The 24,744-nt window shown below is 34.5% G+C and overlaps 1 protein-coding gene across 6 annotated transcripts in view; it reads right to left on the bottom strand.

The window, feature by feature from the left end:
- Positions 1 to 3,918: 3,918 nt before the first annotated feature.
- The window catches only part of LOC138311207 (uncharacterized), a 41,227-nt gene continuing 20,401 nt past the window's right edge, over positions 3,919 to 24,744 (bottom strand). For 5 of the 6 annotated variants that reach the window (XM_069252691.1, XM_069252690.1, XM_069252692.1 and 2 more), the window contains 16 exons: positions 24,471 to 24,659; positions 23,241 to 23,528; positions 20,899 to 21,142; positions 19,406 to 19,626; positions 18,779 to 18,886; positions 17,262 to 17,404; positions 15,483 to 15,629; positions 14,965 to 15,059; positions 13,792 to 14,048; positions 12,954 to 13,135; positions 12,038 to 12,187; positions 11,121 to 11,245; positions 9,760 to 10,022; positions 9,253 to 9,322; positions 8,916 to 9,112; positions 5,171 to 7,749 (listed from right to left, as the gene is read on the bottom strand). In XM_069252691.1, the coding sequence (XP_069108792.1) occupies positions 7,481 to 7,749; positions 8,916 to 9,112; positions 9,253 to 9,322; positions 9,760 to 10,022; positions 11,121 to 11,245; positions 12,038 to 12,187; positions 12,954 to 13,135; positions 13,792 to 14,048; positions 14,965 to 15,059; positions 15,483 to 15,629; positions 17,262 to 17,404; positions 18,779 to 18,886; positions 19,406 to 19,626; positions 20,899 to 21,142; positions 23,241 to 23,528; positions 24,471 to 24,659 (2,948 nt within the window). In that variant the 3' untranslated portion in view covers positions 5,171 to 7,480. Of the gene's footprint in view, positions 7,750 to 8,915; positions 9,113 to 9,252; positions 9,323 to 9,759; positions 10,023 to 11,120; positions 11,246 to 12,037; positions 12,188 to 12,953; positions 13,136 to 13,791; positions 14,049 to 14,964; positions 15,060 to 15,482; positions 15,630 to 17,261; positions 17,405 to 18,778; positions 18,887 to 19,405; positions 19,627 to 20,898; positions 21,143 to 23,240; positions 23,529 to 24,470; positions 24,660 to 24,744 lie in introns of all 6 variants that reach the window. The other variant, XM_069252695.1, reaches the window with a different exon arrangement.

The raw sequence follows: 24,744 nt of genomic DNA, 5'->3' as shown, positions 1-24,744 counted from the left end.
ATATGAGAGGAAACACAATATAGACCTCAACAAAGGTCCATAATTGATATATATATATCAGTTATGGACCTTCTTAAAGGTCCTTAATTTCTATATTAGATATGTCGTTTCTTCAAGAAATGTCAAAAACAATCTGTAATGTGCATAGTAATTAAAATAAGAGCGTTGGTCAAAGAACGGCACCATAGAGAATGCAGCGCTTGTGCCATGAAGTTCAAAAAGGATAATTGACTCGGTGTTTCTAAAAAATAATGCTATATATTGAAAGTCATGTGTCTTGTAAGCTTTTGCCCTCCTTTCGATTAGGAGCTGCCCAGGTTTCCTGGAAAGTAGTTCAAGTTTTTAAAACGTTTTAAAACCGGTATAAAATAACTAGTTAACCACCACATGCACACTGAGCGTTGAGAGGTTGGTCTTGTATTTGAAGGTAGCGCAGCGAGGAGTATTTTTTCTAGAGGTTATGTCATTGTGTTTTTAACATTCTTTTCCACGTTGTCTTCTTTGGAGGGTTTTCAAGTATGTACCAAAAAGTTGTGTAGCTCTTGTAGCAAAGGATGCGCTGTTAGGCCCATTCACCAGCAGAGGACGTCGAATGGTAGCATTGACTTCCAATTTTCAGGTTGTATAGAAGAGGTTTATTCCGAAGAACTGATTGACGGTGTATTTCGATTAAATTGAGGTAGGGTCCCTCACGCAGAGGCCAGTTGGGATGTTGTTTAGGCAGATAGAGAGGGTGTGGTTTAATTGCTTAGATAGTTCTTCCCTGAATATTTCGTATGCTGCAGTAGAAAATTCCATGATGTAATTTTTGTGGATTTGTTTTTTAAGTTGAAGTCTGCTTGGAGATTGCAGGCATAAGTTTTCTTCAAAACTGCCTTTTGCGGTTCAACTAATAGTCTGCGTTTTGTGCTGGCGAGAATATTCGGGTTGGTGCCCTTTATCGAAGGGACCTTCCCTGGCCAGTTTTTCTCGTTATCGCGATTGAGGACCATCTACCTAAGACTACCTCGGTCAGGCGTCATTCTTGGTAGCAGCCCGTTAGGGAGCGCTGGGATATTCTATTGCCTGCTCAATGTGTGACCTTGGTGATTTCCGTCTTTATAGAGGTCAAAGTTATAGTAGGATTTCACCTTCCCCGAGCCTATAGTTCTGGTTTCTTCGTGGAAGAGTGAAAATTTTGGTAATGGTTTTGTGTTGTTATTAATGTTGAGCTTCAGGATAATTCGTTTGCTTGTCCAATTAGGTCAGCTAGGAGCTAGTCTTGTTCTTTAAAAACATCCGGATGGTTCAAAACGAAGATTGTGAACACTATTTTCTATACTGTCCTTTATACGTCAAACCTAGACGGCTCCTTTTTAACTCTATCTTGGAACTTGACAATGATATACCACTGACAACAAAAAACATTTGTTCATGGCTCTGAAAGACATGATATCAACATTAATAAAGCTATATTGGATAAAGTTCAGTGCTTTGTCAGACATACAAATATATTTCGCTGATTTTGTTGAATATCTTGTAAAATCTTTTTTTTTCTATTTGTAATTATATGAACTAGGAGACATTTTGTATATGATGTTTATCAATATCTAGCTTCATGTTTTAGGATATCATCATCATTAAATAAATATAGCAATTCAGATTATTTATGTATATATCAATATTAATTTGTATCTACTGTTAATATGTAAGGAGAGGGCATGTATAGGCATGTTGCCTGTTGCCCAATTCCGACTGTCTGTAACATCTGACAATAAAATATTCTGAAATTGTAAATCCGGATGGTTGTGTTGTTCGAGGTTGTTCCAGCGGACGACGGAATACACCTTGATTTTTAGAAAGACAGTTAGGACTTTTTCACCAGATGTTCCTGCTATTTTACCTACGCAGTGTAGTTGAGCTTCAAGATTCTTGATAACCTCCGAGTCCCTGTCAAGAAATAGCTGTTTGGATGGGCGTTGGATTACAGTAAAATCGCAGGTTCCAATCCAGACGTACATGTATAGGGTTATTTTCCCGGTGCTGGTTAAGAGATCTTTGATGTTCAGTTCCAGCCAATCTGCTATTCTTTTGGAATTGTGTCCAGTTCTAGTCCAGAATTTAAATGATGGTTATTTATGTGTTGCTGTGTCCTGTAGGTATTTACGTTTGCTGTATGACAGGTGAATTAGTGTTCTTATCCGTTTGCTGTTTGATAGGCCTGTTTACAATTTTCAGGAGTCGTTTTTCGGACATGTGGGTTGAGAGGGGGGACATGGAGACAAAACAGTAGCAGTTGATATATTCCCGGTAAAAAGTTCGTGAAGAATGAAATAATCGGATTAATCATTTATATTTGATATTTGTCGTGGAGATACACATTTTAAAAGTCTGCAAATCTGTCGGGTCATGTAAATCAAACAAACCAGCAAAAACAAAATGACGGCGACCCAAGCCAGTAAAGGCTGGCCTAATTTGGAGAAAAACTCCGCAAAAAGACTCACGAGTTATGGTAACCCCGAATAGTGTGACTTGTTTCTACATAATTAAATCATCTACAAGAAGGCCAAAACAAGATAACGATATTTGTCAACATATGCAAATAAGGTGAAGTGATATCATCAGAAGCGGCTTTTCTGCAAGTAATTATCATGTGTGTTTCCGTTACGTGTATAGGTTTGCAAATGATGGAGTTGCTGTCTACATTTGACGGAGTTGGTTGTTTTAGCGATGGATGGTTTTTTTCTCTTCTCTCCTTTTCTTGTTTTAAATCTTTGTCTAGGAGGATACGTCTTTCACTCTAATGACTTTTTTGTATATATTACATATCTGATTGATAGTACTTGCTTTTTGAAGGAGTTCATATCCTCCTCTTTTGTTGTCTAATATGGTTTTCACAGGATATGTCTTGCGTAAATGTTGTTTACCAAGCCTTCACGCCACTATTTCTACTGTTTTGTCAAATAGTTTAGGGTTTTTATGTCATCATGTTCTGCTGTAGTTTTGTTTGATTCTGGGAGATTGAAGGCGACTAACTTGAGTGGACATTGGTTTTGATCGTTTAGTTGTTTAACTTCCACCTTGATTTCATATTTGCGACAACTCCACAAGAAGAAGGTAGCACAGTCTTCATCTTTTATCATTTAGAAAAAGGCTTCGGTGATGTGTGCACAGTTTAACCAAAGATTATGTCATATATTGTTCAACTTGTATGAGGGGTGGTATCCGTTAGTTCCTGCCTTAGTCTCTTATCTGCTCGTACTTGTTCCCCGCGCAGCCATTGATAGTTACACGCAGAGTCTGTCCAGTCGACGTTTGATTTTGCTGGACTTTAGGTCAATAAGGATTTGTCCTAGATTAATACCGTCTTCATATAAAGACCAGTCTCTGTATATTTCATTTTGTATTCTTCCTTTTTTGACACTTGATATCTTGGGATAGCCTTGGTCCTTGTATTACACTCTTGTTGTTCTTGATTTCTAGGTTCAGAGTGTTGATAAGCTGGCTAAGGCACTGGTAGGATATGGAATTTACTTCTGAGTAGTGACGTCTTCCAGGGATAGGGAACATCCAGAAAAACGATGATAGCGTCCATCTAAGTAACCAGGATTTGAGTTTACTGACTCGACTGTCTTATTGTTGTCTAGTTTGATAAAAATACTAAATACAGTGTGATTAATCCTGGTTGGTCCAGAGTGGACCGTCACTGCTCGGCGACTCCGATATCGTTCTTACAGTATAATACTATAATACTATAATTGTCCTTATATCCACCCCTGGAATATGCCAGGCATGTGATTGGTAAGGTTTTCTCTCCTGCACTGCCTTCAGTTATGTTATGACATATTACAGGGGTGGGTATAACGTCAGTGATAGTAACCTCTGGATTATCGAGGATGTTAGATCACTTGTGCAGATAAAACATGAATAAACAATAACTTGAAAATATGATAGCTTTTAATTATATAAAAAAGCATCAAATGAGGAAAATATTCACAATATAAACATATTTAGTTACATTGAAAACATTATGCAAAAACTTGCTCTTCTTTCATATACAATTACAGATACATTATTTGAAGGTTATGGCAGTATACAAACATCTGATTTGAGAAACAATGTAACAGAATCGGAAAAAACGATGTGTAAACTAACTTAATATTCTTCCTAGATTAAAATTATGCTCGTGAAATGTATTGGAACTATTGCATAGATTAAAGTTATATGTACCATAACAGGGCGGGAATTTTGAAGTGTTATATTTTCTTCAGTAATCTATTGAAAGCCATTAGGTTTGACGACTTTAAAAGCTGTGAAAATCATTCAATTGTATAGAAAAAACATGAATGTTGCCTTATAAACATTAGTTACAACGCATAAGCTATGCATTGTAAATTTCTAGTTTTTATGCTCTATGCACGTTTAGATGGAAACAAACAGCACAATTCACTTAAAAATTACTAATAACACTGCAAATATTTGTAATGAAATTGTAGACCACAACTTGGCTTCATGGTTTGACTGTATATACTTATTTCACTGCACTGTAGATGTAAATATAATGAGTTATGGCAGTACTGTCAAACATCATTATATTTTATCTGTACTTATAAAATTAAAACCTGTTTTTGTAAGTAGTGTTATTCTCAAAATTTTGGTAAGGTTTGGTGGTGAATAGCATATTAAAAGCTCTTCTTGGTTAGTGAACATAACTCTGTATGATACAAGCGAACAAAAAGTATGCGCATTACATAAAGAACACAGACTAAATTTCAATATATACCGCCAGAAAATACTTTGTTATCAATTTGAACGATTTTCAAGCAGATATTTTCCAATACACATTATTTTGCACCATTAATTAATATAAAAAAAACATATAACCACAACATTTTATTTGTATACTATGCTATTAGTACATGTATGTCACAAAACAACAAGTATCATAGCAACGTAGCGATCACAAAAAATACAAACGTAGCACATATCCTCCTCAAAACACACATCCATTCACATCCCCAACCCCCGGAAACACACAAAACGAGACATCCTTATGATAATTTGGATAATTCAATTTAAATGTAACGTTATTTCAAGACAGATGGTTTTTCGAGTTTGTTATTACTTTTTTACTGTATCAAAATGAGGTCCAAACGATATTTCATTCTTGGATTGTGAGAGGGGTAGTCTGATGGCTTTCCTTTGACAAATCAGACGACTCTTTTGATTTGGTACTGACTTCATAAGATCCTTTTTGTGCCGGTGGTTTGCAGCAAAGATCTTTCCATTGTTTTCTTACATGTGGATCGCGCGTAATGAAAAGTAGAAAAATGAAGAATCCCTGGAACGCATTACATAGCGTAAATATGTACTGAAACGGGATACGGGCATCTTCAATGGCCAGGTAACCAAATATCCATGTGATACCTTAATCGAAACAAACAAACAAAAATAGTTCAAACAAAAATAAAGAAAGAGAGAGAGAGAGAAATGTGGAAGATTTAATTATAATATCTGTGAAATATTGTTGAGGCATATACATTAACGTTCACAATTTGAACCGTTGTAAGCCAATTATTTTAGCGCAAACTTTTGCCTTTTGAGATAACTACTACTTTATGAGAGTTAATTAATTACATTTTCATGTAACTTTCATGATTCTTCCCTGACCGCAAAATTTGTGAGATAAAAACGCACACGAAACTAAGTTAGTTTACAAACTGAGTTATTAATTAGCCGTAATATGCAAACGTAAAATTAATATATAGATAATGATCATATGCAAAAGCACAGCTAAACCCTGATGTCGCTGACCTTATGAGTATTATAATATATAATTGTAAAATTTACAAATTGCAATTAACTGACAAAACATTTTCATAACATGATGATGAACCTAACCTAACTGCCCAACTCGCAACACGATTCATCGTTAATGTAATATTCCTTTTACAAAATGTACTCGTAAATGCAATACACAAATTTGAGGTTTCTTTGATAGACATTGTTTAGTTCATTTAAAACAATAACCAAATTACATCACATTCATACAAGTATAGGTTGTAAATTAAAACATGTCTACAATGTTTCTAGAAAATGAAAAATAAAAACAAGCAAACAAACAAAAACAACAATAAAACACTTATATGTAAAGATGTAATAAACATTTCGAGTATATAGACATGTATTTTTCATAAATAACACTTGGTATGTTTTGAACTGAAAACAAGCATTTGGCAAAATAAGTTTGAAGTCATTGACAAGAAAGGCAGACTTGATATTTAAAAGCGATAAGAAGACTAGACACTGGAGTAGCAAGTTGAAATTGAGAATAACGACTAACTTTCTAACTTCTCCTTGCTTACTGTAGGGGTATAAGCAACTATATACTGCACCTGACAAGGTTGCCATATGTATTAGCAAATAAAGGGATCTATACGGATTCAATGGCGCAGATGTCAACCAAAAAAAGAAGTGAACACTTTGAATGAGTATTATGCTTGGGAATGTCGTTCAAGTAGTAATTGACAATAGAGGAATGTCAATGAGGACACACAGATGATAATAGACTATCTAACAAAGAAGGTTTGTATTCTTCTAGATCTGACTCTTTTATTTTTTTTTTAAATGAAACATATTGTGTAAGATGTCATAGATTTTACTTTTCATAATATCACGTAATCGTTATACAGATGTAACTGTACCTGTACTACACGAGACTTAGCATTTTCCAATGCGATCGGTCAATCGTTACATTTAGTGCAAATAGCAACTTAAACACAACAGATAACCTTAAATCAACACAATAATAATTCAACGGAAAACTAATCGCCAAAATATCATTTACAGTTACAATAATTACATAATTACAAAAGCATTAAGAACATTTAACTGCTAAAAGACACATTGAAATTAACAGTTGATTAAATATTTTTTCAGGTATAATTTATATCTGTTAACAGTCCATACTGAAATACACACACATTATGATGAAATTTAGCAGCACTTCTCATTAGGAATATATAAAGACATGCTATTTTTAGATATGTGTATATATTATGCTGTATACCCAGACTTCAGTGATGATGGCTATTTACATCCTCGGATCCCAACATGAACATCGCACCATATCACCAACACTTGAAAAGGTCATTATATTAAACAAAATGTCAATTCAATCCTGTTTTCAAGAAGTTACCGTGTCGAGATTCGTTGTTTGGATAAACATATATTTGCGTATTAATCTTGGATTTCTATGGTAATTATCCTCACAAGCACGTACTCAGTTATTTGTCTTTGATATATTCTGTACTTGAATATTACAGAGTTGTCTGCCCTTACGGGTAGGGATTGATTATGACGTCATGTGTTTCCTAGCATAAAGTCATTCTTTTCAGAGAAAACGACACGGATTTCGCTTACAAAATAATGATGTCACAATGGATAACTACCCGCAAGGGAGGTTACTCTGTAATGTATAACGACGCTATATAAAGCTAAATCAAGTCATGCTGTGTTTCTTGTTCGATGATAGATCCGTAAATGCTGTAGCGTCCTTGGACCTAGTGCCTGCAGATGAATCAGATCCAGAAACGTCCTTCTTCTTTCCTCCACAGCATTTTGCTTTCCACTCCTTTCTGACTTGCGGATCACGAGTAATGAACAGTAAGAAGATGAAAAATCCTTGAAATGCGTTGCAAATCGTAAATATGTACTGGAATGGAATACGGGCATCATCGATGGCCATATATCCAAATATCCATGTCAGACCTAGAGGGAGTAAAATGGCTTGAACTCTAAACGTGTTAAAGATTGCATATCGCTATCATATTAGAGCTGCAGTGCAAAAGTCAAGAAGTTGTCGTTAACTAAAATCGACCACATTCAAAGATACACCCCTGAACTACAGCAAAACTGGAGGCAACAGAAGACGCATGCGATTTGATCTTTTGATGTACATTAAATTAATTGTACAACCGTACACTGTGGTTGACTGAGTTTCTTTGAAATTGGGCGTCGCTCTCTCTCCAATCTTTGAAGGAAGTCTCTGCAGGCCTGGTCTGTTCGTTCTCCTGAACTGCCTCCGGTTTTTAACTATTAGATAGTCCAGAGGTGAATATCATGTCAGTGATAGAGTATTGAAGATGACTGAAGCTTTACTGCGTCACTGTTTTCTAAGGTAGAATTGTAAACCTCGTTACAAAGCATGGACTACCACTAGCATATATGCTACAGATAAAAGTACTCGAGTAATACTCGGGCCTTTGCCAACCAAATATTACACGAGTGTTGATATATTCCTATCCACTTAAGGTTTGATTTTCTCCCATATACTTAGTAAAACAATGGCGGAATTCTAGTTGCTTTACAGCTTTGGCATCGCCCGATTATCACAGTAATGCCGTTATACGTCAAATTTGATGACGTCATCGACAATGGACTCAGAATGAACGTATTAACATTTATAAACGTGCGTGTATAAAATTTCCAAATACTAGAAACGAACTATCGCTTGAATGAAAGGTCTTGGAAGTACGTGATGACAAGCACTAGTTTGATTAGAAAAGCAATACGCTCGATATGCAATTAATGGTATGGAGATAGGCGTTATAAGGTCACACAGCTTATTTGTGCGGAAAAAAAGAATACATTCAATCAGAGCAAAGCATGTGCTTGTTTTAGTATGTTACTTCTACGGAGTAAATATTAATCTAAATAAAAGGTATTTCAATCAGAACTAAAAGTCGTAACTAAACATCACACAAGTTCAAACATAGTTGATCATATCAGGACGAATTGGTGATCATTCATTTATAATATATTAACATTGTAATTTATAGACAATTCGCGCCATTCTCTGATTGAAATAGAATCGGTCAATTAATTATATCTCCATATTATAAAACTCAGATTAATCCTAAGTAAAGCCTTCTTACCCAATAGGACAAATATTGAGAAAGCTGCCCAGAAATTCATCACCGCCCGTTTCCGCTCCGACTGGTTTGAATGGAGTCCCTCAGGTCGACGTAAGATGTTCACGATCACCAGTACGAAGACGACAATATTGATGAGTATCACCAGGCCAACTGGTAAAGCAAATGCGTAGTAGAATGGCTGAAGGGACATCCAGCAACTGAAACAAAACAGCGATTCAGTGAGATAGCACTACAAAAAGAGTAAGGGTTTCACTACAACAACGAGTCACAATACGAGTATACCGCAGCCTCCCAAAATAGACATTCACAGACATGGACTGGAATACAGTATACTTACTAGTAGATACCGCCGTCATAAAGTCGATAGTCAATAGCACAAACAACGATCACAGGAATCAGAGGCAACCCTAGAAAATAAGTATTTTTTGTAATAAAACACCAATATGATTGGTTAGTCTTCGGTTTTTGCAAAGCAAACTAACGAGATATATACTGTATATCTTTGGTTTTATAATTAGCAACCAACATGTTTAAAACACACTGGGAACGAGTTCATCGACTATTCCGTCTCTACATATTACAGAGTTATCTCCCGTACTTATTGGTATCGATTTCACGTCATTATGTTTTGAGGGAAACCTTCGACGTTTTCCTTGAAAACTATGACGTTACGCTAGCAAACGCATAACGTTACAACCAATACATATACACATCAACAAGGGCAGATAACTCTGCAAATACGGAATAATGTTGGTTAACAACAACCCAGTAGACACACGATGTCGCTACAATGTAGGTAGCCCTGTAATTTTATAAAAACGAATGTGTGATTGTCAAAACTTACCCCATGCACAGATTGATGCCTTTAACATAAACTTCGGTATGTATGTACCAAGAACCTTGACAAAGCGGAGATACTGCAGAAAGCCCTCGACAAGAAGCCACATGAAGGTGACGAGTATGAGGTAGTGTAGTAGGATAGCCACAGCTATACATCCATTGTAGCTCGACGTCTGTTCTATCCCGGCTAGGAATACCACCCATGAACACAACATGGCGATTGCTAGTTGGAATAGAACCTTCTGTCCTCTTGTTTTCCGAAGCGACCTGAAGATTATTACAAAATGGGTTATACATGACTCTGTATGTAAATGAATGTATGACAACGAATTCGTTTTGACATGATCAATTATGTTTGAATTTATGCGATGTTTATTTACGAATGGCAGTTCGGAATGGAATACCTATGGCTCAAATTAAAATTTACGAAGTCGAAATTGAATGTATTCTTCTTTTCCGCACAAACAAATAGTTAGACATTGTAACGCTTAATCTATATAAAGCTTTGTTATAGCCCTATAAAATAGTTCCTATATAAACTCTATTGCCAAAAATGCCAATAAATGAACTGTTCCGTCGAGCGGTCCAAAGAACTGTTGAAATCGACTGTTAAAATGTGCTGTTGGACCGGAGTGACGTCACACCTAGAATTCGTGACGTCAATGCATTGTTTTGCGTCAATGGGTATAACAAAACAGTTATCGACTGGGTTTTCGGGCAACATATGATTTGTTGGACCCTCACACAAACTGTTTGTCTTCGGGTTCAACAAATCATCTGTTGCCCTTAACCCCAGTCAACAACTGTATATTATTTTAAGTCGACAGCATGGTTTTTCAAATCCAGCTACTGTTCGTTGTTTCGTTCTTTCAAGACATCTCAATGAAACGTTGGTTGGATACATTATACATATACGTATATTTATGTTAGTACGTTCATATATGTATGCACACCAGAATGTAACCAGTCAACATCAATAGATTAAAATTGAGTGATGGTTGTTATGATATTATCTTATCATTGTCGATGATGTCACCAATTTTAACGCATTTAAACGTTCTTGTGATATTGGCACGATGACAAAGCTGGGAAGCCACTAGAAATCCATCGTTATTCTACTAAATATGGGTGAAAAATCAAACATGCACATGTCAATTGGATTTGAATAACTGATCAACCCTTATGTAAGAGTTTTGCTGGCAAAGACTAGTGTATTAATCATGTACTTGTATATGTTACACATATGCTAGTGGTAGTGCATGCTCTGTAAGGAGGATTACAATTCTTCTACCCTAGTTAATTGTGACGTAGTAAATGTTTATTGGGATGCGACATATTTTACGTCATTTTCACAGAATTACTTACTTGAATATGATGAAGCAGAGAATAGTGAAACTCAGCCCGATAATGGAAAGCACAAGACCAATAACAGAAATGACACTTAGTGCCAGCTTATGATCCTCATCATAACTTCCCTGTCCTTCAAAATCCTGAAACAGAAATTGCAATAATCCATATTAAAATTTGGTTTGGTTTATATGCTTTGATGCTGTATTAACAACCATGGGTCATATAAGAACGGCAATACCATGTGTGTAATGTATTGTGGTGTATAGTTGTCTGTATGTTTTGGGAGGCTGAGGTATATTCGGGTTATGTCGCTATGTAATAGAAGAACTTTTGTCGTTTTTATAGTGTTATATTACCGAAACATACCGCCAAAGTCATGAAAGGAGCTGAAACTAGTATTTTTATACTTTATTGACTATGGTGGGTCTTAGTCAGGTGACAGAACCCAGAACCTTCCCCACAAATACTAAAAATCAACAACTACATTTAAATCTAATAAGAGTTGAAATAATTATTATTTCAATTTTGATGTTCAAGAAATGGTTGCAATTGATGTACTAGTTGTTAGGAATTCGTGAAAACTTTGTCGGTATCAATCAAGAAGTGAAAGCAGCATAGCGTAGCTAGGTCATGTGTAGAAGATCTAACAGAACATCTTATTAAATAATGAAATGTGTTTCCATATTAATAAAGAAAGCAGGTTTTGTATAGTTGTGTATTTCATTTATTTTATTTCGGAATAACCGCATTAACATTTGATTCTGTGCAAAATATCAGTAGCAAAGCAACGTTTCATACAAAAGAATAAACAAATTAACAATTTCGATTCCAGCAAGATCGCCTTTTGTTAGCAATAATAGGCGTTCTCTATCGGTAAGTGTGTTAATATTAGCATTGGGCTCATGTCCGATATGTATTTGTGCAGTACTTACAATGAGAATAGCAAAATTTGTGAGATGATCGCAGACGCATATCGACCTGTCTCCATCCCGCTTTAGTAGTCTGCAACCTTCTGTCGACCATCCGCCAGAGTTATCGTTCTTAGTGTATTCCCAGAACCCACATACAAGTCCATCTTGTTGCTGCAAAATCCACGCATGAGAAAATACTATCATTTTAGTCGCAGATTTTTTTCGACATTTGTTTCATGGTGTGATTGTAAACATACAACCCTAAGTTTGACCCCTTATATAAACGATAGTAATATAATTTTAGGCCAACGTGGTAAATAAATGAAATTCAAACTACTGTTTTTGGTGACTTATTAAAAGTTCTTGAAATTGTTTTCCGACTCACTTTATATTTGGATAATGCATGTATGTAATATAACGCAGATACCTTCGAGATAATTTCATATCTGTTATTATTATTCTAATAATCTAAGCATTTGTATTGACTTCACCCATATATACTAAATATATCATATACATTTTGCCTAATACACAAACAGTCCTGTTACTATTGTGATAATCTAACACATTTCATGAAACTCATCAATGTAAACTTATAGAACGAAAGTTATACAGAAGTTAGATATATATAACTATTCTATTCATCTATCCTTGTAACTTATCTTATTCTAAAACATTTCCTGAAACCTGAAAAAAAAACGAAAAATATACATGAAGATATATGTCTTTGTTACTTTTCTGATAACCTAAAACATTCTTACATGTAAGATTGTGCAAAGATCTCATGTAAAGAATCTTTACCCTCAGGTGAGATAAAAAAAAATCTCACACCTATAAAATTGCGGATATCCTTGTCCGGAGAAGAGAACTACAATCTTAACCTATAGGACGATAGATAGATTTTGCCGTCTTTAATGTAATATCATGATAACCACACCTTGAATGGTTTGAAGATGGTTTTCACTTGTTTCCCTCCCAGGTTTTCTATCTTCACTTGATTCTGTGTAAGTGTTGCGGCGGCAACGTTACTATTGGTCTCAAACCGTCTGGCGGAGCTGATAGAGTTAAATAACTTGGCCGAGGAGTAAATTTGTAGGAGCAAACGCGTCGTAACATTGCCTTTTAATGATACAACACATTAATAGAATTTTACCAAATAACATACATTACAATAAAGGTACAGTATATCTTAGGAAGGTATGGATATCTAAATAAATAATCTACGTGCCAAAATCTAGACAGAAAATACTTAAAGTAAATGCTAACAAGCTTGATTACAACTTAGTATATTTCGTATATGTGTATTATGTGACTATTACAACGAATACAACCCTCGTAGAAACTCTATGAGGATTGACGTTTATCTACAGAATAAAACTGGGTTTTTTCCAATCATGGACTTTCGCGAGTTAATCTTCAAAGAGCAAAAAAGAACAAAATTCGTGTATTTGTAAAGTGAAATAAAAAGTCTCATTTGATATTTTAATGAAATATTTGTAAAGATGTACCACGAAAATAATTAAAACATTTCTTTGTGAGTTTCAATCGACTTACATTCCAGTAATGATTTAGGCAATATGCTTGCAGCACGAATAAAACTATTTTATTTAATCATGGGCATTCGCAAGTTAAACTTCTAAGTACAAAAAATACAAAACTCGTGTATTTGTATAGTAAAATAAAAAGTTTCAATTGATTTTTTTTTCATTAAATATTTGAAAGGATGTACCAAGAAAATAATTTACACATTTCTTTGTGAGTTTCAATCGACTTACTTTCAAGTAATGATTTAGGTAATATGATTGCAGCATCTGTAGCGAGCACGTCTAGACCCTCCTCATTACCCAAGATGTTGAGGGAGTCATTGGTGATTGTAACTTCCGGTGAAATCTTCAACTGAATACCAATTACAAGGTTAGTTCCACCAGAAAACTCGCGGACTTCGGAGGCCACAAACGGGCGGACAACACTGGCCGATCTGGTCTGATCCAGGATAATGTTATTGGAGATTGTCTCCAGTGCTTCGACGAGTCTGGTGAAACAAAGAATAGGATTTCATGCAGACGTATAAATCCCATGTCAATATTCAGTAAACATACTTATTTTCAATACAAATATACTACAAACATACTTATTTTCGATAGCAATATATTAAAATATACTTCAAACATACTTATTTTCAATACCAATATACTACAACATATTTATTTTCAATACAAATATACTACAACATACTTATTTTCAATACCAATATACTACAACATACTTATTTTCAATACCAATATACTACAACATACTTATTTTCAATACCAATATACTACAACATACTTATTTTCAATACCAATATACTACAAACATACTTATTTTTGATACCAATATATTACAAAATTACTTATTTTCAATACCAATATATTACAACATACTTATTTTCAATACCAATATACTACTAACATACTTATTTTCAATACCAATATATGACAAAATTACTTATTTTCAATACCAATATATTACAAAATTACTTATTTTCAATACCAATATATAACAAAATTACTTATTTTCAATACCAATATATTACAAAATTACTTATTATTTTCAATACCAATATACTACAATCATACTTATTTTTGATACCAACATACATGTACTGCAAACATACTTACAATATCAGTATACTATAAACATAGTTTTTTTTTAAATATCAGTATAATTTTAAAATACACTTATTTTCAATATTAATATACTGTTAACATACTTTTTTTCGCGTGCGATTTATTTTCGTACTTTTGCGGGCCACTATAATTATCGAAAAACAATCGGCGTGAACAAATAATGAACCACATGTATGTAGAGCGAGAATAAATCACCTTGCAAATTTAGTTAGATGTGAAAACCAAAACCAGAAAAATCAAATATCCCTGTTTGATATAACTGTTTGATATATCACGTACCTAGACGTACCGCTGCCCGAGTCCTGTGCCTGGTTCAGTATGTCGCTGTTTAGGCCTATCATTGTATTGACTATATCAGCCGCATACTCCACACTCTGCATTGAAAACACATATATTCAAAAATAGTTATAAAAGTAAATGAGTATATATTTGTATGAACATTGTTGGCAACGTTAACGGACATATTCTATGGACCCGTATGCCAGCTGAGTTCATATTACCGTATGCGCAGTCAGAATGAAGGCCAATTCTCATAATTATTTACATCCCTGTTTTGGTTATAGACAGAACACAGATCGTATTGTGGTTGCTAGGCCTAGTAGACCGTGTATATGTTAATGGATATCTAATCCAAAACCCTTTAGACTTAAAAAAAGTGAATTTCTATTGGTAAAGGAACGACGCCATTTCAGCGGCAAGATAACACAAGAGTTACATTCCATCACCACTGGATATACAGTTCAGCACGAACGTTATCCAGTAACATATGCTAAATGAATTAATGAATCATCTCTTACCGTCTGATCGAATTGGTTTATAGAATTAGCCACATTGGTCAGTATTGAGGCCGTATAAATCACATCCACACTTGTAAGGTCATCTACCCGTGTTAAGTTGTACGTCTGCTCCAATATGTCTGTCGTGTTAGTACTGGTGACATTTGCCTAGGAAACCGTATATAGATTTAAGATTCGGATATGTTTTAATAAACATTCATCTTCTGACCTAGTGTCATTTACATTCCTTAATTTTAACGATGTTTAACTAACGTCATTTTTTATAGAGAGGCATTATAAACAATATGGGGATACTATGGAACTATTTTTAGCGGATTTTAAGATAAGACATTTCTTAAAGTTAAGGAATGTTGATAAATAGGACCTAGTTATAGTTGTTCGAGAAATGCCTTTTATAACGTCTGATATTAAAGATAGTCGATTATCTATAACGTCATTGCAACGGCTATGATAGGAAGCAATTTCTGTATGCTAGATGCAAGACATTTGTATTTACATTCAAATAATTTACGATAACTCCTGACAGCGGAGTAATAGTTTACTGTTGAAATCAATTCAGCTGTATATTTCGCAAGACTTATTTCATTGAAGTATAGTAATAACCTAAGGCTATTTTTTAAGTATTTGCGCCAAAATAAGAAATTAGTTCGTTTAAAGTTTACAGAATAGTTGGAAAGAATTGTTATAGATAGAAGTATTCTTCTTTATTCCTTATGATCCATCTGCCAAGAGAACACCAAACTCAACAAGAGGCCCAAAGGGTCTTAACGGTCATCTGACTACCATGGCAATAGTAAAATTAATTATATATGGTGTAATTTTGACAGGACCATGTCAGGATCATTTTCAATTTCTTTCAACAAATTTTATTTCAAACAAGAGGCCCAAGGGCCTTAACATATAGGAAATTAGTTAGATATCGTGTCACGGTAGCCATCTTCGATTTGGGATCAACCAAAGATGTAACAATACTTTGTCAAGGCCATGCCAGGATCATTTCAGCCAAGTTTCAGCCAAATCGCTCCGGTGGAACTTGAGAAGAAGTTCAAAATGTGTTTTCAAGATGGCGGCTGTGGTGGCCATCTTGGATTTCAGATCTACCCGAAAAATAACAACACTTTGTCGGGACCATGCCAGGATCATTTCATGCAAATTTCAGCCAAATCTCACCGGTAGAACTTGAGAAGAGGTTCAAAATGTGTTTTCAAGATGGCGGCTGTGACAGCCATCTTGGATTTCAGATTGAATCGAAAAATAACAACACTTTGTCAGGACATTTTCAGGATCATTTCATGCATGTTTCAGCCTAATCGCACCGGTAGAATTTAAGAAGAAGTTCAAAATGTGTTTTCAAGATGGCGGCTGTGGCGCCCATCTAGGATTTTCGGATCAACCCGAAAAATAACAACACTTGGTCGGGACCATCTGAGGATCATTTCAGGCAAGTTTCAGCTCAGTCCCACTGGCGGAACTTGAGAAGGAGTTCAAAATGTGAAAAAGTTAACGCACGGCGCACGGCGGACGGTGGACGGCGGACGGCGCACGGCGGACGACGACGGACGAAACATGACGACTGTAGGTCATTCTGACCCTTCGGTCATTCTGACCCTTCGGGTCAGATGACCTAAAAATGGTCATTCATAAAGCGGTTAAACAATGTTTAATATTCAAACAAAAGTATTTTGTCGCCGAAACAACAAAATAGTGTATGGTTATTCATAAGCATTTTTAGCAATTTTGATAAATCGTCAATACAAAATTGTTCTTGTTGTTTGATACCTCTGATAATCTCTGTAAGGTTGTCGTTGAAGAGCTCGTGTTCGTAGAATTAAATACACATTTCCTGTTTATGGTGATTTCCCCGTATGAGGCCCCGTTATAGAACGATTTCCTACAGGTTACGTTCGCCAAAGGTCTTTTATCTGTAAAACAAATGCATGTCTAGTCTATTGAGTATTTGTATATTAAAGAGTTATCTCCCTTGCGGGTAGGATTGGTTGTGAATTCAGTATTTTGTGAGCTAGGCTCGTGTCATTTTTTCTGAAAATATGAGGTAAGGCGAGCAAATATTTGACGTTACAATCAATGCTTACTTGGAAGGGTAGACCATTCTTTATATAAATATATATTTTAAAGATGCTCCACCGCCGACAGAGCAAAAATGATATTCATCACTTGAAGAGTAATTGGTGTTTAATCGTGTACATATGTGTCTAATTAACACAAAAAATAATATAAAATAATTTATTTTGCATTTGGTGCATGCGCAATCAGTACTTCATTCCATATAGAATATAGTGCTACGGAATTTTTTTGGGATGCAATTAATTATTTTTTGTAATTTTAATTTGAAGTAAAATTACAAGCTCAAACTTTCCAATGGTGGTAATGGTGTAAAGTAAGTAACTTTTGTAACCGAAGAAAAATACTAAATCGTCTGCTCCTGTTTTTGATAGTGAAAAATACCACTTGTCAGCGGTGGAGCATCTTTAAACATGTAAAGATATTACAACATAACGAATTAGTATACAACTTTTAGGCATTTTGTGAAGTAGCAAAATATCAGTTGTTCACTTTCCATTAGCTACTATACATGTATACATATATAGCTAAACCAAAAGACTCTAATGCTTATATTAAGCCAATTGGTATACGCATGATTCGTAGATTAGGCTATGCCATTCCTTCAAATCCTAATATATTTGAAGTCAATATTTCAATGCAAAAATCAAATATACCCGACGTATATTTTATACATATATAAACAACAACTTAAGCTAGTGAAATGGAGATTTAAAAGAGATATGTTAAAAAGATAATTTTGTAGAAATGCATGTAGAGCGTTTGTTAAAAAGATATACTTTTCAACATACTATAATGCGATTTATTTATGGTACAATCTGAATATAAAAATAAAAAAGCATTGCTTTTTATTGTAGGACTTATCACATTTCACTTGACAAAACATAAATACATGTGAGTAAAACCTAGAATAAATTGCTTGAATAGATGAGAGTACACTCAAAGTGTTTCTTTTAGCTCCATAACATAAAATATCTACTCACATTAATCCTTTTAATTCAACTTACTAAAAAGGTAGAACTCCAAATTCATGTTGGGGCTCTTTTTTCTATGAAATAAGTACATCGTTGTCTTAGCCAATCAGATGAAACGTTACAAATGACGACACTATTTGTTCCTTTATTGGCTGATAAGTAAATTTGTAAGCCACTGAAAATTCTCGTTACAAGCAACATTGAATAATTTCGCCCTATCATGGGGTACGGTTTGCTCACCTGTAATGCATATCTCGTTAGAGAAAACAGTTTTCCCTGCTGGTACACTTCCAAAACTAACACTCCTATCCAGATCCAAGTGATAAACATCAAACGCCGCACAAGAACCTGTACATATGATAATATAACAATGATCTATTAGCTGTCATAATTTTAGGAGAGATCTAAAATATTATTTTAAATTAGAAATATATACCAATTAAATAACAAGGAGCCGCAAAGCCTAGTATTAAACACCCTTATCTCCGCCCGCAGTTGATATGGAAAGCCCAATACGGTAGATATCAAGCTCAAGGTAAGAGTTATATCTTTAAATGTATATGTTTGAGTTTAACATCGCATTTCAATAAAGTTAATAAAATAATAATACAATAATATTGGCAACAAAGAATCACGTAGTCTGACACGATTTATTTTAGAACCAATATATACTAGTTATTTATTTAGCTGCTTAGACGTCGACATCATGAATTCACATAATTATAAACAGTTAGTATTAGAGATGTCTCCGTTCTGACAACTTTGGTCAGATACGATGGGATGTCAGTATAAACAGTGACTGGTAAAGTCAGGTTACATTGTATTTCTAAGGGAGGGGCTAAGTATTGAACCATGACTAAAACTTACCAGTACTTGAAATAACTATTTCCGGTGAGAATATAGACTGTGTCTGTCGTTTCCGCCTTCTTTTCGAAGGAACAAACTTTATAGCGGTCTCAATCCCGGTTTTTAGCTTGCTCATAGCGAATTGATCCCTTTCGGCTGTATACCAGTTTTCTGATATAGGAAAGTCATTAGAACTCATGATTTTGAAGTAAATTGAAAACTCAATTGAAAATCCAGAGTCCCTGAAATAAAGAAGGGAAAAAACCATAATGCCATACATATATCATCGATGTTTTGGAAATAAACTGTTGAAAGCACAATCAGCATTTATTCATCATTGCACCAACTAAAACGTCATAAAAGTGCCATAAAGTTTCTTGTATTTAATTGTTTTGCTCGTATAGATGTCCGGACAAGGCAGTTCATAGCATAGAAGACAATGGAAGAAAATATAGGTCTGTGTGATCATTTTAAAGTTATTAACACTCAAAGATACCTGTTTGATAACATATAACATAAAAGATTTTTGGGTGAATTTTGTCGTTTTGATCATAAACAAGATAAATTAAAACAATGTTTTTCTAATAGGTTGTTTGCTTTACATTTACGTTCGACGAAATCATGGTACAGGTGTACAGTTGATCCTTAATACTTAGTTGCAAAATTAATTTTTAGTTAGGTTTGCCAGATTGAAAATTTTATAGAAACAAATCTGGTATTAAAACATATTTTGCATAACAATGGAAAAGTCACTCTTTATAATTCAAGGAAATAAATGGGGTTTAGTGTGGTTCGTGTGCTTATATTTTGTGCCATTTGTATATTTGTTATTTTTAATATTATTGCAAAAAACGCCTTAAAATTACTCTAAAATATAAAAATAAAGTAACAAAAATATAGCAGCCCCCTAATTGATGCATAATATTTAAATAACAATAGGTCTGGTTAAGATGTAAAACAAAACGTAGCTCGATACGGCTACAAATGCTGTCGCAGTGATAATTTAAGTGATAGTAGTTGAAAAAGCGAAGAAAGAGTGTTTTCAAAATGGCCGCCAAATCAGTCATTTCTTCACACCGCGTATAAATTTTGACAGAATGTGAATATGCCAATGTGTACAGTAACATAAATTGATACATGTTAATTGAAAATCTCAAAACGTCTTTGATCTAGGTTCAAACGAGACTTCAAACAGAATGAAAACCTCGGAAGATATCATCCTTAATATATAAGGACAAAGATTAAATCATTGATTATAACACAAGGGTGGGTTAATTTGTTTTGCAAATATTTAACTAAGGCCATGGTGGTGTTTTTTCACCTTGCTGGCTGATAGGTTTTAGAAAATCAAAAGGCCGCGAAAACAAAATCCCCAAAAACACCACTTTTGACCTTATTAAGTTAATATCATTACTTGTTAATCCTTCCACACTAATTAATCTCACAATTAAAATATGGAAAATACGACTAAAATAAGAATAACACGGATATTACCGGTTAAACAGAATATTTACCTGATTTTGTCGATTACGAAGACTCCATTTACAAAATCTGGACTGAAATATAAAGGAGGGCCATCCGATACAGTGACAGAATTGACTCCAAAATTCAAGACGCGTTCCAGCTCTCGTGTGATAAAAAAACCATTCTGAAGGTATCTTGAGTCCTGCAGGAATTGTAGATTATGAAGTGCAACTATGACATCCGAAGGTGGTCTTGTGATGTTTACATAACCACGATAAATCAGGGAAGATATTTCTGAAAACAAAAAATAAGAGGTAAGGGTGAATTCTTGTAAATGTACCTATTTTAGGAGTCAAATTGTAGCGCATATGTGAAAATAATTATTTATTGGTGTGGTACTGTAGTAAATTAGCACTATGCAATACCTGAAATACCCCGTTACAACATTTAGCACTGTACATATGAATTAGCGCCTCCAAGACAGCGCGAAAAGCGCTAAAATTAATACTACTGCTTCAATAAGTAATTAACAGTAACCTTTACTCAATGCACATGTCGATTAGCAATAGTCATTCGTGTTAAAAAGACATTTGACATTGTCCTATTTCATCGTTCGTACATTGGATTACAAAGCCTGTATGATTATTCTATTTGACACGCTTATGGTTGATAAGAAACAGAAAGAGAAAGGTGAGTAGGGTATACAGTGGTAGTATTTGAACATCTAATTGTACGTTATCGTAAGGACGCCCTAAATACGTTTTTATAACTTCCTGTTTTAGAAAATTTTATCGTAAGGATTTCCTAAAGAACGTTTTCGTGAAGTCCTGTTGTATAAAGTTATCATTAGGGTTTTCGTTAGAATTTCCTAAAGAACGTTTTCGTGAAGTCCTGTTGTATACAGTTATCATTAGGATTTTCGTTAGAATTTCCTAAAGAACGTTTTCGTGAAGTCCTGTTGTAAACAGTTGTCGTTATGATTTCCTAAGTAGCTATTTTCTTTAGGTCCTACTGTATAAAGTTATCATTAGGGTTTTCGTTAGAATTTCCTAGAGAACGTTTTCGTTAGGTTCTGCTGTATACAGTTATCATTAGGATTTTCGTTAGAATTTCCTAAAGAACGTTTTCGTTAGGTTCTGTTGTAGAAACTTTTCGTTAGGATTTCCTAAGTAGCTATTTTCTTTAGGTCCTACTGTATAAAGTTATCATTAGGATGTTCGTTAGAATTTCCTAAAGAACGTTTTCGTGAAGTCCTGTTGTAGAAACTTTTCGTTAGGATTTCCTAAGTAGCGATTTTCTTTAGGTCCTACTGTATACCGTTATCATTAGGATTTTCGTTAGAATTTCCTAAAGAACGTTTTCGTGAAGTCCTGTTGTAGAAACTTTTCGTTAGGATTTCCTAAGTAGCGATTTTCTTTAGGTCCTACTGTATAAAGTTATCATTAGGGTTTTCGTTAGAATTTCCTAGAGAACGTTTACGTTAGGTTCTGTTGTAGAGAATTATCGTTCAGATTTCCTAGAGAACGTATTCGTTAAGTCCTTCAGTAGAAAGTTATCATTAAGATTTCCAAAATATATTGAAAGGAAATTCTTAAGAGCGTTTTTGTAAAAAACTTGAGTAAAATTTTTCATTCGAAATGTAGTAATCGAGAGTCAATTACCTATGATTCTATAACAAATGAACCACCACAAATGTTCGTTACATCAAAAACGTCGATAAATAAAACTCATACGTGGTTTTGTTAGTCACGAATAGGGAAGAAATTCAGGACCAAACAAAAAGTTCGATACAGCAAGAAATTCGATTAATCGGAGTTCGAATTATATCATCCCTTGACCACAACAAATTGATTCATAAACGACTTAAAAGTTGCAATTCAATTCATTCAATGTTCATTTGTAGTTTTGTGCTCCAATTTACATTATGATGAATCATGAAGAACATGAAATAATTTACTACCAAACGCTACCAACATTTTGATACTTATAATTCATAGGTTTTAATTTCACAATTAAATAGAAAACAAAATAAATTACCAAATATCTTTGTCTCTTCTTTCCAGTAAAACAAATGCACACGATTAAACTAAGAATCCAAATAATCCAATGTAACATTTTACCGACGTAATTGTATTGTAGTACATGAAATTATATAGTGAATTCGAATCGAAGATACATTTTTATCTAAACATACATAGCATCAGAAACCATATCTTTAGGTACATCTGAGCTTATACTAATGCTTAAGATGCACTATATTGTGTGTCCTTGCCTTTGATTTCTACAATTTAATTCACCAACACTAATGGTTCCCCATAAATGAATGAAGAGAAAAATACAGGTAAAATTTTCGCCAAATTACAACACAGGGAATATATATATAATAACTTACGAGGATATCTATATCTGATGCTATCAGAAACAAGTCGTACAGATGTTCTCTCGTTTTGAATTTCACATCGATAAATACCAATTGGATCAGGTACCATTCCGTTTATCTGGAATGAAACTGTTGTTGTTTCGCTGCTCTGAACAACATCCCAATACTGGGGAAGACTATTGTGGAATATCACCATTGTCTCGAAGTCATCCAGCTTCCGGTTCAAAGAACACATCATGACGTAGGTTTCAAACTGAGTGTATTTATCCTCAGATATTTCTAATACGGGGTTATCATCATCTATAAAAACAACAGAAAGCATGGTGTTATGGAGTCTGGGAGGTGTTGGAATGGGGTCTAGATAGGCTATGATATTTTCTTGTATCGAGATACATAAATAAATTTTCATATCTAAGTAAAATTGCTGAGTGAACTTTATGACAAGAATTGTGATCGTATTTTTGCTGCAAATTCACTCAGTAATTTCATTTTGACAGGATAATTCATTTGGAAAAAATAATGTGTTTATCGTAGAAGATGGAATATAGAAGATGAGTTGATAAACATGTGAATGGGGATGATAAATAATTGTATTTCATTACTTTAAGTAGGCTGGGGGAGGCATGAGGGTGGGGTTTATATGCTAGTTTTACTTGTATCGCAGAAGATCGGTTTTGACAATTCATATAAATCTAATCGCATTACTTAAAAGACTTCGGACAATGAAATCACGTTATTTCCGTCTAAAACAGGCAATTGGCTAGGTGGGCATTAGGTATTTTATAAAGTCAATATTATTAAACAACATGTCTTTATTCACCTGAATGTAGTTGCTAAAGTAGAGTTCCAATTAATATTCACCAAGGAAGTATTTTTGTATTAATGAAATAAAACTGCAAATGACAATTGAACATATGTTGGCAGGAAGGGGAGATGTCAGGTGATGACAAATTGGACACAGTATTGATGATAAATGACCTTCATATGGTGTTGAACCGTTCTGGGAGAATACAAATTGGTGTTCACTTCATATGGGGTTTTTCGTATGTGGTCTCGCAACTTTAAGACTTGCTCGCTAAAACTGGAAAAATTACAAAAAAAAAAAAAAAATGAAAAAAAAAAATTCGCCCGTTCCACACAATCTCACAATCTCATATGCAATGAATGAATACTCTTTAAGAACTTACATAGCACAATGGATACCCGCAAGGGAGGTAACTCTGTTATACGGATTATGTTTACCTTTGGGTGGTGGGAGTAGGAGAGGTTTCTCACAGATCACACCGATCTGGGTATCGCATGGCAACCTTTCAATATAAGCATCCCCCATGTTTAACGTAACACACAGGTTTATTGGATTGATGTCACCGACTCCAGACCCATCCAGCCCAATATCTACAGTGCTGCCGTTCACGTAGTAACTCCGCACAGCTGTAAAGACGAAATAGAAACTGTATGGTTGATAATATTCACGAGAGTGTGATTAATTTCGCTAAATTCGCGGATCATCCCAGTG

This window comes from Argopecten irradians, chromosome 16 (genome assembly GCF_041381155.1).
Source record: "Argopecten irradians isolate NY chromosome 16, Ai_NY, whole genome shotgun sequence".
NCBI classification, from domain to species: Eukaryota; Metazoa; Mollusca; class Bivalvia; order Pectinida; family Pectinidae; genus Argopecten; species Argopecten irradians.
This window is presented reverse-complemented; position numbering and strand designations above follow the sequence as displayed.